The sequence below is a fragment of the Poeciliopsis prolifica genome, unplaced genomic scaffold (genome assembly GCF_027474105.1).
Source record: "Poeciliopsis prolifica strain line A6 unplaced genomic scaffold, Auburn_PproV2 SCAFFOLD038, whole genome shotgun sequence".
Classification (NCBI taxonomy): domain Eukaryota; kingdom Metazoa; phylum Chordata; class Actinopteri; order Cyprinodontiformes; family Poeciliidae; genus Poeciliopsis; species Poeciliopsis prolifica.
Genome location: NW_026562413.1, coordinates 2,046,465 through 2,065,364, shown reverse-complemented (window position 1 = coordinate 2,065,364; position 18,900 = coordinate 2,046,465). Strand labels below are relative to the sequence as shown.

General features: G+C 37.6%; 1 protein-coding gene across 3 annotated transcripts; it reads right to left on the bottom strand.

Annotated features, from left to right (window-relative positions):
- Window positions 1–938: 938 nt before the first annotated feature.
- Window positions 939–18,704, bottom strand: recql4 (RecQ helicase-like 4). Of its 3 annotated transcripts, none has more exons than XM_055054053.1 (28): window positions 18,225–18,704; window positions 18,111–18,144; window positions 17,939–18,027; window positions 17,633–17,782; window positions 17,386–17,543; window positions 15,482–16,355; window positions 15,326–15,408; window positions 13,894–13,993; window positions 12,654–12,813; window positions 12,018–12,122; window positions 11,400–11,567; window positions 10,649–10,741; window positions 10,435–10,571; window positions 10,274–10,357; window positions 8,972–9,160; window positions 8,015–8,197; window positions 7,715–7,916; window positions 6,955–7,148; window positions 6,776–6,859; window positions 5,567–5,704; window positions 5,409–5,495; window positions 4,717–4,927; window positions 4,477–4,606; window positions 3,526–3,692; window positions 2,842–3,019; window positions 2,241–2,394; window positions 1,790–1,898; window positions 939–1,190 (listed from the first exon to the last, which is right to left on the bottom strand). In XM_055054053.1, the coding sequence occupies exons 1-28, from the start codon at window positions 18,306–18,308 to the stop codon at window positions 1,069–1,071; spliced, it is 4,467 nt and encodes a 1,488-aa protein (XP_054910028.1). In that variant the 5' UTR covers window positions 18,309–18,704; the 3' UTR covers window positions 939–1,068. The 3 variants fall into 3 exon arrangements, with proteins under 3 accessions (XP_054910028.1, XP_054910029.1, XP_054910030.1); XM_055054054.1 differs by having other exon boundaries at window positions 11,400–11,564; XM_055054055.1 differs by having other exon boundaries at window positions 15,491–16,355.
- Window positions 18,705–18,900: the final 196 nt, after the last annotated feature.

Sequence of the window (18,900 nt, the reverse complement as noted above, 5' to 3'; positions counted from 1 at the left end):
AAAATATTACTTTGAAAAGAAAAATGACAACAGCATATTGTTGATTGTACCACTGTTAAAAAAGGAGAAGATAAGTACAAAGCTAAATCCAAATCTGCTCTTGTTCGTGTTTTTGTAGTAAAGCTAGTGACAACAGGAAGTCAGAAAAAACCCAGATAAGTGATTACTTCAAAAATTTTAATGAACTATTTTTGTTGTTTGAAACAAGGCAATAATTTTGTCATATACCATAAACAAGTTGCTTGAAGTTACAAGCAACCACTACCAAAAATTCATCGAGCAATTAGGGAGGCATTCACAGCATTTCTTTTGGGAAACCCTGAATTTCCATTAGCCTGATCCAGGTTTGGAGAGCTAATTATTCTGCATAAATAACAAAAATGAATAAATATTAATTTATTTGCTTTTAGTGATACAATGGAAATCTAATCTCATAACAGTTGCTTCATCTTTGTATCAACTCTGCTGTCCTGCTCTACTTTGTCTGGTTATAAATTAATCTAATCACAAAGGAATAATTTAAATGTAAATTTATTCAACTTATATTTACTTACATATCCAATAACTACTGTTTTCTTTGTTAAAATATAAAGCAAAAAACGAAATTTTGTAACCCAAGTTAAACTTAAAACTGAAATGGAAACTCAAAAGCTGTGACCATGACAATTTAACATGTTTGACTTGTGCATATTTCAGATATCAATATTTGATCATAATCAATCAAACTTTTTCAGTCAGTTGTCGAAATAAAGGTTTGATTCAAGTAGGAGAAATCCCACCCTGTTATTATTCTGTTATCATTTCTGTCTGGGAATAAATTTTTAACTATGTCGCAGCCGTTCTGTGAGGAGGAAGGGATGGTTTGTTTTTGTCCTCTTGGCTCTTGAGAATAAGTTATGTTTTAAGTCTATGATTGTAAATAAATGTCACTAAATAAATTAACTAGAAAAACATTTTTATTGAATAACAGTTGACAGCACAAATAAATAGAGGTATACTTGCAAATAATTACTTGAACATACATCATTAGCAAACAGATTTGATAACTCCTTGGACCAAAGACGACGGTCACTTGAAGTGAAGAATCTCCTGAGTAGCGAGTCGGATGAGTTGGTTGAAGTCAAATTGGATGTATTTCCTCCAAAAACGTCGATCTTTGCCATATATCTGAGCCGGATAACAAGGACTGCCTGCAACAAGAGTTGTCTTTAATCGAATAACCACAGCTTTGTTTTGCTTTTTTTTACAGTCACTGCCGAGTCGATCTTTTCAAAAGTGTTTCAAAAACACCAACCATGAAATCTCACTAAACAGTTTCTTGCAAAGCTGCACTAGAGTTTAAAATCATTAAACTTTAGTAGTTTATTGTATTTGACATTGAAATCTCAGAGCATTTTTTATTTCGGTGTTTATTATGGTTTTAAACTGAGCTTCTACAATGACGCAAACATTTCTACAGTGCATCTCCGACAACCTCTAATGGTCTAAACATTCAAATCTCACTAAATTTTAAAATGAATAAGCATAAAACATGTAAAAAAAAAAAATAAAAAAATAAAAAAGACTATTTATGTGGACTTTAGCATTTTACAGCTGGACTGGTCAGATTACAGTCGTGGTTTGTTCTGCACTGTCATGCTCAGCTGTATGGATGTGTGTGTGCGTGTGTACGTGTGTGTGTGTGTGTGTGTGTGTGTGTGTGTGTGTGTGTGTGTGTGTGTGTGTGTGTGTGTGTGTGTGTGTGTGTGTGTGTGTGTGTGTGTGTGTGTGTGTGTGTGTGGATCCTCACCTATACCGTGCAAAATTCTTGCAATAGCTCTCCCTGAAAACTTCTCATCACTTCTGTTGGCAAGAAAACCTCTGATGTCGGCTCTGATCTGAATCTCCCAGTCCAACAGCTGCAAAACACACACACACACGGTTGTGTTTTCATCACTTGTGGGGACTTCATATTGACTTCCATTAATTTCCACAGCCTAACCCTTACCCTAACCCAAATCCATACCATAATTCAATACCTAACCATCACAGACCTAACGTCTAACCCAAAAACCTTTCCCCTCATGGGGAACAAGAAAATGTCCCCACAAGGAGCAATGGTCCCCACAAAACCACATTGTAGTCAGAAAGGTTCCCATAAGGAATAAAAACCAGATACACACACACACCCCTCTAAGCAGGAACATTCCCAGATCGAAGCCACGTTTAATTTCCAGTGAAGTCAGTGAAGTTTGTTTAACCTTGTATTTGTCAAGCTCTTCCAGGTCCTCCGGTTGCAGGGAGTGATCTCTATCTCGCCGCTTGTCAAAGTATTCTGAAAGAAGGTTTTTCAGCTGCAAGCTGCGATTCTCATCCAAGTCGTCCAGACAGGACGTCACAGTTTGGAAAGCAACACTGAAACAAACAATAACCAGAGAAGTGAAGAACAAAAGCAGGAGAAGACACAAACGCACCTGCAAACCAAAACACCATTAGCAGTTCCAGTCATGAACAAATTCACTCAGCAAGTGAAACCAATTAAACTTTAAACAGATAATCCTCAATTCTTTAACATAAAAACATAAGAAATCTGATCAGAATTGTCAGTGGTGTTCCTCAGGGCTCAGCCTCAGGCCTATGACTGTTTACTATTCATCTTAAACCCATAGGATCCATTTCTTGGGAATATGATCAACATTCTCTTATTATGCAACATATCTACCTTTGATATATCCATCCTTTCAAACCACTTCCAAATCTTATGCGTTATTTTTTTTCAATCTGTTTGTCTGTTTACCAAGTGTGTGACGAGGGTCTGTATAGGTGTCAATAAATAATACATAATAATAATGAGAGCCAAACCTCTTGAAGGCCTTGAAGCAGGCTGTGAGTTGGTAAAGTTGTGTTTTTTCTTCATCTTGGACTCGATTATAAAGGAACTGACAGACTTTGTCCATCTCCTCGTCGCTCAGGTCGCCATAAGATCGGAAATAAAAAGACGGGGAAGAAAATTCAACTAAGACGCCGCTTTGTCCACCACCTAAAACGCAAACAAAAACCTAGTTCACTTTACAGAAAGGCAAGAAATTACTGTAGGAACTGATATTGTGGGTCAACATAGCAGCATTCAGCTTCTATGCACCACAAATCTGGAACAAACTTCCAGAAAACTGCAAAACAGCCGAAATACTTTAAATCTAGACTAAAAACTCAGCTCTTTAGAGGTGCTTTTGAAACCTAATCATGAAACAATCAATAATCTGATGTTTTATGACTTTGTAATTTTGCGTTTTTATGATGCAAAACACTTTAGAATGCCTTGTTGCTTAAAGGTGCTATACAAATATCGATTGATATACAGCTCTGAAAAATGAAGAGACCGCTTAAAATGATCAGTTTCTCTGATTTTACTCTTTATAGGTCTATGTTTCAGTAAAATGAACATTGTTCTTATATTCTATGAACTACTGACTACATGTCTCTGAAAATCCAAGCAAATGTTTTGTATTATTTTGTAGAAAATGAGAAATGGTCAAAATAACGAACCTCTGTCTGTGCTCCACTGCAGCTGTCTCAGTCCCCTCTTCACCAGGGGAAGCTGCCATCCCATCGTGTCCGCCACCTCGACGACATCAAACTCCACCTGATCCAACCGCTCCACGCGCTCACCTGTCATCCTCTTCCTGGCCAACGCCACGGCAACCGGAGGGCAACTGCAGGTTCATGATTACAAACTCATCAGCACAGCATTTTCATTTCACTTCTTCAGTGTGAAGTAGTGACACTGCATCAAAATCTTTACCTTTACACCAGGACTGCACTGACGGAGCACATTTTATTTAGTTTTTTCAGATTCAATATTTTCTGTTTTGATCTCCAAGTTCTCAGAAAACACTTGAGCGCCTTAAAGTTTTATTACAATACTTTGTGGTACTTGTCAACTCTAAAATTGATAATAAAAACTATTAATATCTTTTTGGATACCTGCATGAATGTGACTGCATGACATGCAATCACAGGCCCACAAATACAAATACTGCTCTTGAAAAACATTCCCATTTGTAATTCACTTATTTAATATACTTATCACATGAAGTAATGTGATTAAATAAACTGTTTTATTTAGTCATATTTTCTATTTAATTAGTATTTACTGATGCTTTGATCAATCAAACAGCGGTAAAAATAGTAAAAATGACAAACCCTGACAGTTTTGGTTTTTACAAATCCTCATTAATAAATAATAATTCTTATAATAATAGGACATTTATTATGATAAATGATACAATAAATGCTAGTCTCTCTAGACTCTACACCCGTTTCTTACTGAAAACGTCACTGGAAAGATTGTAAAAGACTTAGGAAAACAACATTCACAAGAAAAAGAAACTTGGTGAGTTTGGGCTTCTCTGTGTTTTCTGCACACAGGTAGATCTGAAAGATTACACAGCCTCAACTAAAGCATCAGTCAATAACAAAAGCACAGTCATCGCTTACATTTTTGTGATTTTTTGAAGCTGTCTGGGTCCATCGTAGCACCTGACTTTACACACAGACAGAGTCGGATGGAGCAGCTCAACAAACCGCTGTGGATGCAGCTCCAGGTAGCAAAGCAGCGTTTCAACACCTAGAGCACAAAATCACTCGTTTTTTTAAATAAACATTTGCATGTACAGTAAACCAACCTGAATCTTTCCTTCTCTCTCAGGGTGAAAACTTGAGCTCGTCTCCACTGACCTTCCTCTGTGACGTCCAGAGCCTCTACAGTTTCCTGGATGGGAATCGCTCTTTCATGGGTGTGACACAGACGCTCCTCCGGCCAATCACAGCTCTCCGTTTTCTGGTCACTCTGCCAATCCGCTCCCTCGTCTTTACCTTCTTTGGACTCGCCCCGTTCCTTTTTTACGCTTCCTTCCTCGCTGTGCTCAGCTGAATGGAGGTCAGGCGCCTAAAAGCAAAACAAATGTTGCATCTAAAAATGTCAGAATTATAAAATTCAGATTCAAATATACTTTATTGATCCCAAAGGGAAATTAAATGTTGTCGTAACTCATGAATTCTTCAGAGTTATTGTAGGTGCAATGTAGAAATGAAAAAATTAAATACATTAAAAGGTCACACAGTCCCTTTAAAAAATACATTTTCAGTTTTCTGCTCTTTTATAGACATGTGAAACAGTAGAATATCGAAAAGATCTTCTGATATAAAGATTTCCAATATTCAATTTTGTTTTTTTAATACTTACTTGAAACTCTTAAAATATTTGACATAAACTTGTAACTCTTCCAGTTCACCTAGTAGCTGTGCTACAAATTAACCAGCATTTCCACACAGCCATGGTTTGAAAAATCCAGGGATTACAATTAAATTAGCATGCTAGTTCACATGTTTGGCTTCTAAAAGAAAACAGTGAATTTCCCATAAATCACCTCTGCGCCAGTGGATTCTTGCTTTTCTCCGAGTTTATTTTCATCACAGACATCCATCATCTCCAGCAGATCATCGTCTCCAACATCCTGCTCACAAAATCTGACGAGTTACTTCATCTGAAGCTTTGACTGCATGTGGACTGAAAACACAAGCTCACCTTCCAGAGTTCCTGCTGCTTCTGGTGTATCTTCTGACATTTGCATGCAGGAAAAACTCGCTGCACCAATTTCTTGATGATGTAGTAGTCCACAGTGTCTGCATAGATGTGGCGGCGGAGCTCATGTAGGTCGCCACCCTGAAATCCCCCCACAAATTATAACTGGAGCATGAATATAAATAATAAACGCAGAGAAACATGCATTAAAAACCTTTTTTACAGCACTCGACGTAGCAGCGCTCGAGTGTCACCGAGCTGCAACGTCTGAATGCATTTCTGCTTCACACCTGGATCAAAAAGCTGAACTTCCTCCTTGGGATTTCAGGCGGGTAATTAACTTTTTGATCCAGGTGTTGAGGAAAGGTTGCATCCAAAAGCTGCAGGACAGAGAAATTCAAAGACTGGAGTTACAGAATTTAGTCCAGAAAGTGGATTTGATGCTTTCTAAAACTACAAATTCCTATTTGTAAGGTAAACATGATAATTTCTGAGCTTTCTACAAATAACAGATAAAGTCTCAGGAAATGAAAAAAATTACAAAATGGCAAAATAAAAGTTGCTATTTCATTATTCCTTCTAATTACATATTTAATTTAAAATTGAATCCAGAAAAGTAAGGATAATGTGGCTAACAAACAAAATAATTGTGATATAAATTTAATTTCACACAAATGATGACTCCCACAATAAACATCAGATATGTGAAAAATTATCTAAAATGTTTGCATTGAAAATTCAACTCTGCCAAGTGCAAAGACTACAAACTCATAGCTTGTTGTTCCTTAGAAAGTACCGACAATATTTTATTATGAATCGGTTTCTAGTATAAAAGTATACCATCAAGTCGTTACGTTTTCAAAATAATCTTCTTCTGCCATTTCCTTTACGTTCAACATCAAATTTAAGAAAACTGACTAAGTGGAAACGTTTTAGATCAGATCACCATGACATAAAAACCAATGCTGTGTCATCAATTATTCTTTTTAAATATCCGCTGTAGCGGATCATTTGACTTTTACTAGTATTATTATATCAGCAGCAGCAACATCATGAAGGCTTTTTTTACTCAAAGTTATACTATGAGAGGCAAAAAAAAATAAAATTGTTTAAAATATCTAAGCAGTTTCAACCATAAGTTATCAATATCTAAACACTCAAGCCATAAGAATATGTCCAAAGTTCCTTATGTTTGGGCCTTTAAAGCTTTACCTCCGGGTCCAGGAAGAGGTGGCAGTGTGCTGGAAGTCCATCTCTCCCAGCCCTCCCAATTTCCTGAACGTAGCTCTCAAAACTCTGAGAAATCATGTTAAAACAACGAAAATTATAAATAAATGTTAAGAAATGTCAAGGATTCCATAAAGCTTCAGAGAAGTCGGCTAACTTTCCACCTTTGGCATGTTGTAGTGGATGATTCCCCGAACGTCGGATTTGTCCAGCCCCATGCCAAACGCCACAGTGGCCACTACGATCCGGAGTTCCCCACACATGAAGTTGTTCTGGACCCGGCGGCGCTCCGAACCCGACAGGCCGGCATGGTACGCCTCAGCCTGCCATTTCAAGGGCTTACGGATCTTCTTACGAGCTGAAAGAAATCAGACAAAACAACAACAAACAAGCTGAATATCTGAGACAGTAAGTTTGTTTCTGGACACGATTATTGCTGCTCTTCTAAATTATGTCAAACCTTAACGTGGCTTGAAACAATTCATTGGATTAATCGGTTATTGAAATAACTGTAATTGATTAATCATTAACTGGAGCATACAGACTCTAAAAAAGGCCATTTGCTTAAAATAAATAAATAAAAGTCAGAGCTAAAGCTTCATGAAGATATATACAGCTCTGGAAAAAATCAAGAGGCCACTTAAAATGATCAGTTTCATTTATAGGTAAATGTTTGATTACAATTAACATTGTTCTTTTAATCTATGAACCACTGACAACATGTATTTGTAATTACAAGCAACAATTTAGTATTTATTTGCAGAAAAAGAGAAATGTTGAAAATAACAAAAAGATGCAGTGCTTTGAGACCCCAAATAATGCAAAGAAAACAAGTTAATATTTATTTAGAAACAACAATACTACTGTTTTAACTCAGGACGAGTGTAGAATTTAGTATTTGGTAGTCGCCGTTGTAGCCATTACCCAGTTCCTTCTTCTTCTGCCCCACCGGGTTGTCCTCTGTCTGGGTGCTGCTGCTTATTTGGGTATTTTCTCTCAACACCACCCCCTGCAGGCAGGTCCGCAGCAGTGCCGCCACTCGGACAGTCTCCTCTCGTCTGGTGCAGTAGACTATAATGGAGTCCAAACAGCCAAAACGATCGCCTTTCAACAAAGAAACCAAAGCCTGAAAAACACAAATGTTCCAAAGTAAAACCACCTCACGTGTTCCAGATAAAGAGACCGAATTAAAGCTTTCTGAGGCAGGTTGGCACCACATCAGACCTGGTCTTTCTCTCCATCGGTGGACACAGACAGGTTGAGGTTCGGGGGCACGGCTGCAGAACGCACAGCTATTCCGTCTTTATCGCTGATGCCCAAATGCTGAGCGATGTCCAGCGCCGTGGACAAAGTGGCCGTAGCCGTGAGACCCAGCAAACACTTGACTCCGAGGCGTTCCCGCAGCACCTACCAACAAAACACGTCCGTCAAAAACATTTGGGTTTTTATGAGGTGCACAACATGATTAGATAATGAACACTGAACAGATGAGCGTTAATTTGAACTTGTTTGACCCAGGTATTTTAAAATATTCAGCAGAAATAAACCAAGTTAACATTTTTATAATTTAGCAGGCAGTTTTGTGTTTTATTTTGGAGTCCCATTGTCACCAGACAACACAGGGATCTACCACTGTCTACTATGTAAAATAAAAATATCAACTTCCATCGAGCTGTCCATTTTATAAAACAGTAACATAATTTTAATATAATTTGTTTAAACTAATAGAAAATTATGCAACTATTCAAATTTATATTTAACTGATTTCTGCTGCAAAAACCCCAAAATCTTACAAAGTAATTCTGACTTAGTTTCTAGAGAAATGAGACAAAATTAACTCACAAGTAACTTTTCAACAAGATGCAGGAGCTTGTTTTAGGGCATTAATTCCTTAATATTGATGAAAAAGAGCAGAATAAAAGGTCTCATAAACCACCAAATGTGATTTAATTAATAAATGCTTAGTCTGGAAAAAAAAATTACTCCTGTTTTGACCTGTTTAAGTGCTTTTGTTATGATTTTTAACTAAATCTAACGAAAACGTCTTGTCCATAAAAATAGAGAACTATTCCTCTACTCAAAGCAGACGGCGACTCTAGCTCTGTTTTATTATTAATTTACCTGAAACCACGAGAAAAACTGGTTAAAAAAATATGGCTTTGTTATGCTGTCGTAACACACCTTACAAAGCCTTAAGTAGCAGGGTCTGAAGTTGTGTGACCACTCAGACACGCAGTGAGCCTCGTCTATACAGGCGAAAGCCACCGGAGGGAGCTCCTGAGCAGAGGGCAGACAACCTGAACCCGAACCTCCTCCACCGACCAAAGCCTCTGGAGAGAGAAGCAGCACACACACCTGGCCGGACTTCACCTGGAGACAGAAATAGAACAAATTACTTCAAATTATTACGCATATGACCCATATATTTCAAAAACAATTGATGAGCAACCATTTAGAAAACATGTCTCCGTAATGTTCCCAGATGGTTCTATGATTATGGATCTGGTTGCAGCCATTTTGTGAGCGTTATTTAGATTTAAAGTGACAAGATGTCCTAAAACATCTCATTCTGAAAGGAGCTCAAAATAGGCAGAGCTGAGCAAACTGAAATATCATTATCCAACAATAATTTTGAGCAAAATAAAATGTAATAAGCATGCATCCTAATTTGTTCAAAGAACCATATTGACATCACACTTTTGGAAACTTGGCCCGCCAGGATGGAATCCAAACAACTTATGTGCTCCTGTAAAACCTGTGAGAAAATGCACATCTGGTAGCCTAATTTCGCTTTTATTTAGTTGATTTTGCAGTAAAGATGGTCATAGGACGCTGCGCGGTCAGCTGCACAAACAGACAAGGGTGAAAACCAAACCTGTCATTTTATTGTATAACTTTTAATGAGGGAAACTGTCAATCATAATGACAGTACTACACCATTTTACAAGGTAAGAAGATTAACGTTTTATCGTTCATATACTTTATAAGTAAGTATGACAAGAAACATCAATTATAGCATTATGGGAGAAGTGAGTATAACCATTAGTAACTATGGAAACAATGCCCATCGTCATGTAGCCTAGCATATAGGGGGAAAACATATATCATGTGGTGTGAATTCAGGCAAAATTGGTGGTTTCAACAACACGTCAGGAAGGAGGTATGGCTGGTTTTCTAAGCTAACTGTTTCAAGCTTCTGTAAACACCGCCGTCTATGAACGCAACCGGGTGTGTTACATTCACAGACAAATTAGCTCGACTCGAACAAGTAGAAGCCATGATTAAACTGACAAAAACAACTTCAGTCGCTGTTCATTACTCCTGATCCTCACTTCCGACGTCCGTCATGGCGCCTCGAATGATGAAGTCATACATTTTCTATTGCAAACGGCCAACAGAAAATGTATGACGCTATCAGACCTAGCATAAAGTTTTAATGATGCAAAGAAAGGTGATCTCTCTCTCTGACTGTGACCATGTTACCTTTTCTATAGCAGCTTCTCTCTGTTTCATCGTCATGCTGGAGTGGATGCAGGCTGCCTTTAGCTTGGTGGGCAACCCCGAAAGCTAAACACACACATGCACACACAATTTATGCGTTTCTGGTTTAGGTTTCACCAACATAAGATGAAGAGAGTGCTTACCTGATCATCCATTAGAGAAACTAGAGGGGAAATGACCAGAGTGATGCACTTTGACCTCTTTGCGTACAGAAAAGCTGGCAGCTGATAGCAGAGAGATTTACCCATTCCAGTGGAAAGCACCACCAGGGTGGAGAGCCCTGAGAATAAAGATGCAGACATGGAGAAGAGGCTCATGTGGAGATGATGTGTGCAGGAGTTTCTGAGCTGTGATTACCTGCCAGGATCCTCATGATGGCCTTTTCCTGCCCAGGTCTGAATGACCGGTAGCCCAGCTCTCTCAGAGCTGCAAACACTTCAGCAGGAGTGTCTGCACAAGCATTACACGAAAGAAAACACAATTAAGTTTCAACTAATCACGATGGAACGATTATTGAAGTAATTGTCAACTAATTTGGTAATCAATTAATCATTTACTGGAGTATACAGACTGAAAAAAGGTCAAACAGTGAAAGAACAAAACAGTATATATTCATTTTGTATTTAAAATGAAAAAAAAACTTCTTTGCCTGTAAATATACTCGACACAAAACTCCTAGTAGTTTTAGTTTCACCTGGATGAAATTCTGTTAAAAATAATCTATGAAGCCCCGTTAGTGATCCAATTATTAATCAGTTAATTCACAAAACAATCAACAGATTGTCCTTTAAAGCGGGAAGGACTGAGCTGTTCAAATTTTGATGTTAGAAATACTTTTTCCACCTTAGACGTTGCAAATAATAAGAATAGACTAAATAAATTATATCTTATTTAATTTCAGGCAATAAAAATGTTTATCTTCTTATTTAAAAAGGGAATTTAAATATTTGTTCACTTTCAGTGTATTGCTAATATTGCATAAAAAAAGATTTAAAAATTTGCAGAATCTGGCAATTTTTAAATAACTAAAATAATCATTAGCAGGAGCTCTGGTGAATTTTAATACCAATGCATTTCTATTTATGTGAATGAGATTTGCAGCCTTCACCCTGGACTTTTCCGTCTTCTGTGAGACAATAAAGCGGATCCATCGGCGGCGGCGGAGCGGGCCGCTCGTAGTCGGGACGAATGACGTTGAGCAGCATCTCATCGCTGCGCCTGCTGTCCGCTCCAGTTTCCTGTTGCCGGTTTTCTGCGTCGACACCGGAAGACGCTGCTGCAACATGTGCAGCAATGTTTTCAAAAATGTAATAACAAAAGTCCGAATGAAAACAGAAATCAGATCAGGTATTGATTACCGGGACCACATTTTATATCGGTGCATTTCTATAAAGCCTGCCACAACAACAAACCCGACAATAAATTAACCCCGTAGTTGTTGTGATAAACGACAATATGGTTGTTTAGACACACCAATAAACTTTGATTTTGTAAAGAACACTTCTTACTAGAGCTGGAAGATATTTTATATATCCAAAATAACCAAAAACAAAACATATGCAACTAAATAAAATGGATTTTGACGTCTATAAACGAAACTGCTCTTCAAAAAAACATAATCGCTTTCATTTTGAATTTGCCTTGAGATTAATTAATTTATTGCTTATTGTGACAGGATTAGTCCTTATTGACAACAGACAGTAGAAATCCTGCCCAGAGGTCGTACCCAGAGGTCGCAGCGTTCCCGTTGCCCTGGCAACGTCTTCCAGGGAGGGCAGTTCAAACGGTTCCTCTTCTGCAGGCAGATCCTCAGAAACAGGTGGTGGAGGGGCTAGAAAAAGAAAAGAAAAAATTATGCTGAGCCAACAGTGTCTAGAGCTCACACTGACATTAATTACCAGATGTAGAAGAAGAGATTTAATTGAGTTTCTTTGTTTCACTACAGGAGACGAATCATCGACTTGATTCATTGTGAGATAAAAATCAGAACTGAGAGTAAAATAAAGTTCCTACAAACTTTCATGAAAAAATGAAAGGCTTTTCAGTTTCTCTGACTTTTCTGTTTACATTTAAAACAGAACATAAATTCATGACAGAGTTCTACAGTCGGCAGGATGAAGAAATATAGAAGGAAGGAAGGAAGGAAGGATAGAAAGAAGGAAAGAAGGAAGGGAGGGAGGGACCTGGAAAAAACTGAAACCCAGCTGCAGACTTTTCCATATTTATCTTGTTAAATGTGAGAAATGATATTTTCATTATTATTATTTAAAATAAACATTTCCGTCTAAAGTTACAGTTTCTCCTCCTCGTCTTCTGAAGTAAAACAGTTTTATTCCTCCTGCAGGATAAATCCTCCGGTCACCTGGTCCTCTGCAGTCCACAGCCCAGTGTCCGCTTCCTCCACACCTGTAGCAGGTGTCGCTCTGCCGACTCGCCGCCCCTCTGAACCTGCCCCTCCGTCCTCTGCCCAAAAATCCTCCGCCGAACCGCTCTCCTTTCAGCTGAAACTTCTGCATGTAAAGCTAGAAAACACAGAATCAGATTGGCTGCCATAAGATAATCTCTCAATTTAATGCATCACTTTGGGAATAAGAGCTTTCAGGTCAGCAAAATTTGTTTCCTGTGCCGTTTTTATACGTCTAGTTTCACATCTAATGAATCGTTTCTGTGTTATTTATGAATATTCCCATAAAACACCCAATTATGACACATTTTCTCTTTTTTCCCCACCAGATTTCTTTTTATTTTTGCAAAGTTTAGGATGTAATGCCATCCTGTCAAAGTTCCCAGAACCTTTGTGAAAGAAACCGGCCCACAGCATCACACATCCTCCCTCCGCTAAACCCAACTAGTGTTTTTCACTAAAAAATTAACTTTTATCTGATTTATCAAACACTAAACCTTTACTTTTGTGATGGTGGGAGAGAAAATGGTTGTTTTTGCCGTGCCTCCTAAACAACCAGTTGACAAAACTAAACAAAACTTAGGTCCTTCACCGTTCAATTATTGCTCTGTCTCTTGATATAGTAAAATTTATGTCCATTTTTTTCAGCCGATTTAAGACAAATACAATGGTTATGTTCTCTGGTCTTTCCCATTCTGAAGAACAGCTAAGCAAAATGGAGCCTTTTTACACTTATTATTTTATTTATTCCCCCTAAACACTATTTAAAATGTGAAAACCAAAAAAAAATAAAAATAAAAATCGCTTCAGCTAAATGTTTATTTTAAGGAAATTCTGAAACTTAGAAAATCTGCCCCCAGTGATTTTATTAAAAATAAAGAATTATTTGTTAATTAATTTTAGAAAATACTACACTTGAATGTTATATTTTCCGACATTTCTACATTTACTGCAGTAAAAGCATAAACTAGGATGTGTGATGCTGTGGGCTAATAGTGAATATAATTTATTACTGTTCTTTTGTTGTGTGTTTATTTCTTTATTTATTCTTTCAATAAACTACGTTCAATAAAGTGACACTCAAATTATTTTAAAGCTTCACCAGAGGAGCGAGTAAGTCTGGATCTGAATTATTAACCATGAGAGAAATAAAATCTGCACAATAAAAATAAAACAAAAAAATAAAGGAATCATATACCTGTTTGCGCAAACCTACTCCCCTCAACGCGTATCCTTTCACATGAGATTTCTTCTTCAGGTTTATCTTCACAAAGTTTCCCTCTGCTCCTTTTGTTGCACTGTTAAAATATCCAAAGCAATTAAACTGCAAGCAGATCCAAAAGGAAAACAATGGCAACAAGTTGTTGACATTTTGTCAAAGTTTTTAATTTAAAAATTAAATGCGTTTAATTTTTGCGACAGAGAAACACAAAGACGTGCATAACTGTGAAGAGGGGGAAAAAAAGAGCTTTTTTTAACTAATGAAAATCTGAAAAGTGTGGTGTGCACTTCTACTCTACACCCCTTTACTCTGAATCCCCTAAAATAAAATTTCCATACAGAAAACCTTAAACGTTTTAAACCAGGGTCTTCATTTCAGAAAAAAATATTTTTTATCCCTGCTGCCATTCAGGTGCAAAAGATAACATTTATCCATTTATTCATTCAGACCATGGAACAAAAGGAAACCAGTTTGAACATCAGCAGAAGTCCTTTTGATAATTAAAAGAAATTTTAAAAATGTATATAAAGCACATATTTTGCAGCTAAATAATATGAAATAATTTTTTAAAACCTTTTGCCATTCTGTTGCAGATATTGTATGCATAAAACCACTTATAATTATAAATATTGTTTAGATCCACATGTGAGTTGGAGAACCCTGGATTAGATTAATTCTCTTAAACAGCCAGTTAGGCCAGAATGTATTGATAAAATATGTTAAAACTCTTAAAATATCAAAAAATAGTATTATTAAACATCTCTTCAGTCCCTCCAGGATTTCATGATTTTTTTTTTGCACTAAAAGTCAAAGTGTTTATGGTACTAACTTTGAAATATTTATACTTATTTATGACAGTAAATGCAACTTTTTATTACTGGTTGTGTTATAATGTGACATCAGTTAAAGCTGAGGCAGCTGTTTGGTACAATTTTAAAAGTTTTTGACAATTTTTGAGAAAAATCCGCGATAAACTCCCCAATTGCGTATTAGTGCAAAAAAGTGCAGAGATTTGTTGATTTTGTGTGAATTTCCATAATAACTCAAGAAACTGCAGGAGCTGATTGATATAATTTGGAAGTAAACAGATAAAAACTGCATTGATTTGACTGATAACTTCATATTTAAGCACATTTAGAGTTTAGTCTACAATCTAGAGGACCAGATAAAAAGATGTGGCAGGCCGGATTTGGCCCATGGGCCTCGAGTTTGACGCGTTTTACAAAGAAGCACCAGGAAATATTTCAGACATGCCACACTTTTCAGATATGACCTTTCCCTCATTCTCCACAGTTATGTGCTGCTTTTCAATAAAATCCAGGGCTTTTTATGGCTTTAAGATGGAAAAACATTAAAGGTTCAAGGGGTGTAAATACTTTTTAGACTCTAGGTTTGTTTTTGGACCCACCTGGTTCTGACTGGTTGCCTCTGATAAACCCGATTTGTTCTGAACTCCTCCTGAATTTCTCCTAAAAGGTTCTCCTGGGGCATCTGGAAAGAGATAAAAACATATTAAATGATCAACATTTAATCCTCTCAGCTGGTAAATAAATTAAGTAAATACCGTGTTTACTCCTTTGGTCGTTTCTTTCTCATCTCTGTCTTTTGTTTTGCTTTTCTTCTTTTCTCCTCCATCAGCAGAATCAGGGCTGAAACTCAGTTCTTTCTTTTTAGGATTTTTTTGCCTCTTTCTTGCCGTTTCTTCCACGTCGTCTTCATCTCTCTCCCTCTTCTTCTTCGTACCTTTTGATTTCAGGCCGTCTTCACTGTTATCATCTGCTAAACGTGACGACTTTCCTCTTTCTGTTTTGCTTTTTCCAGAATCTTCTTGAGCAAAATTTGGATCTGGATCTGCTAACTTTTCTTCTTGACCCAAATCTATTGACTGTTTTCTTTCACTCTCTAAATCTCCTTCAGCTTTTCCTTCACCGACTTCCTTCTCACGTTTTTTCACTTTTATTTCCTGATTTCCTCCTCCGGGGATCTCATCAGCTTCCATCTCCCCAAACACCTGACATCTCTCCAACCAGTTCCTGTCAACGACGCTCAGTCTGTTGGCAACAGAGGGCCGTTTAGCCAAACTCCCTCCTGACCCGACGAGAAAAGGCGGGCTTCGTTTAAAACCAGCCGAAGCGCCAAGATCGACATTCCGACCTGGACTTCCTGGGTGACGATTTTCTTCTTCATCTCCTGCATCTTGGTTTTCCTTTCCTGTGCTTTTAGGGGCAAACTGAGGGGATGAAGGTGATAAAATAGAGGAGGATCTGGTCGCAAAAGAAGCTTCAGCGATCTGAAACTGGGAATTAGCGCCGATTCTAAGATCATCATCGACAGAACTACTGGTAGCAGCTTCTACTGGCTCTGGTTCAAATCGTTCTTCAGGCTCCGCTGCATGGAGAGACGGAGAGGTCACCGACCCAAACGGAGGCCTCATCAATCTAGAACAAACAAACACAGGTTAAAATCAGACTGTCTGGAGAGGTGGATGGAGGAGCAAAACATTTTACTCAAGTGAGGACTAAAAAGCATGTTTTTAAGAAATTACTCATGAGTAGAAAAAAATAATTCATAAAAAGAGTGACCAAGTACTGAGTCAGTGTCATTTCATTGAAGAAAAAATGAAAATTATTTAATTTTTCAGACTCTATAACAAAAGGAAACAAGTCTGGCAAAAGAAAAGAACAGCAGAGCAGCTTATTTTCATAATTATAAGAAATGAATAAAACATATGAAGCACATAGTTTCAACTAAATGATTTTTATAGACCTTATGCCGTTGACGTCATTCTGTTGTATATTAAGGAAATTAGTATTATCAGATAAAAAAAGTAGTCAAGGCAATAAAATCTGGTTTAATAATCATCAAACAGGCAAAGTATAAAGTTATGTGCAAGTTTAAAGACTAAAATTTAAAAAATATTACTAATAATTACAAAATAAGGCAGAAGACTTTTTCCAAAAAAAAATTCTCAATTTCATACAAAATTAATACTTGCATCTAATGTGTGTGTTAGAAAAGAATAATGTACTTCAGGTGAGAATATAAAGTTTTTACTGTATTTTATTAATCAACAAAATAGCCATACAAAGCTGGTGTAAAAACAAGAAGTCTCACTTTGCCATAAATCCAAAGTGTGTGTCTGTGTTTCATTCCTTTTTGGCTAAAATATGTTTGTTTATTCTTCACTGAAGTTACGAGTTTTGAATAAAACATCCAGTTTTTTTTACTCAAGTAAGAGGAGCAACAGTTCACAATAATAATAATTACAAAAAAGTACAGTGCAGTAAAACAACATTTTTTTTCCTAAACATTACTCAAGTAAATGTATCTATATAAATGTATATATAGATACAAAATATACAATTAATTTATAATGGGTGATTTTAGAGTGGACAACACAGTACCTACAAGAACAGGAGGAAGGGAGAGCAAGATGGATGGATGTCAAGGTGAACCAGTGAGGGTTACCTTAGGGAGAGAACCTCCTGGTGTTCATCCTCAGATGACGTTTTAGCAGAACCAGCTGATAAACTGAGTCTGTCGTTCTGTATCGGTTGATCATCTCTTAAGGAATTGAGAGGAACTCGACCCGTGCGAAGGGATTCCTTCAGAGAAACTGGTTTCTCCTACAGATGTGGGAGAAAAGAACCACAGGAATAACACATCTTGTTTGTTTTTAACAAGTGAACTTGAGCCTTTATTTTCTGGTTCCCACCTTACTGAGTGCAGAAAGGTTGTTTTTAAGCTTCAGGGCGTAGTGCTGCGATGAAGCCACGAGACTGCTGTGTTTTTCCCGAGACGTCAGCCTGGAAGCAGGGAGCGGCATTGCTTTGCGGTTGAGATGGGCTCCCCAACAATCTGGTTCCTGCTCGAAAACAAAGACAAACAACTGTTTAGCCCTGTGTTGGTCTTTCATATTAAACTAAACTAAAACACCTTGTCGTTTATGTTTGCAACAGCAGTAAAGCTGTAGAGGTTGGTATGTAGTCACAAATCAGCAGTAAGACGTTTTCTTCAGCACCTTATTTGTTGGGTTGATCTCCTCTCCATGGCCACTGGATGCATCCTTTGCTTTGGCTTGTTTTAAACTCCTGTACTCCTTATACAGCCCTGCAAAGACACACACTTTATTTCTCCAATGCATCAAGGGAAAAAGAAAGTTATCATGCTGCAGTGAGATGCTTTGCACCCACTCCTGGTCTCCTGAGGAGCCTGGTCAATGTCCTCCTATAGAACAACACAGGCGTTACTGTCAAAGAAAACCTGCAGTGGATCCTGTTTTTATGCGGATGTGTCGTTTAAATCACCTTAGTGGGTTTCTTCTGGTGCTGCCGGACAAAACCCTTCTCCCAGCTTTTCAGCAGCAGTTTTACCTCGCTGTAGCGATCCATTTGGACTTGGTTCAGGACCAATAACAGTTACAGGTCATTTCGTGGTCATGATCATTTCCAGGATGCACATCAGGCTAAAGCTAGCAACCGGTCAGGCTAAAGCTAGCAACCGGTCAGGCTAAAGCTAGCAACCGTCGCTGAGAAGGATCGGACATTTTCCATTAATTTCACATCCTGAAGTATTCCGCTGAGCGACTATGTTTTTATGAAGTGGCTTTACCGCTTGCTCTGTTTTGGTGAAAGCGGAAGCGGCGTTTGTTGTTTAGGATTTTCCCGCGCCTGTGTTGCCAGGTTCGTTCCTGAATCCCCCGATCCTACAAAACCCATAGCTAACTAGCTAAAAACAAAAACAACAAAAAACTTCTAGCTGATTAGTTTCGAAATGAAAGCAGCCTTCAATGAAGATATGGGAGAATACATAATGTTTATTTTCATATATTAAAAAAACGATCATTTTGGAAGATACTAAATTTCCGTTGGAAATGTCAAAATAAAGAGACTTTTATTGTGAAAGGAGTACTTCCGGTGCTAAAGGGCTAATTGTCAGACACTCGGCCGTGAGTCAAAACTAACTACATTTGATTATAAATGA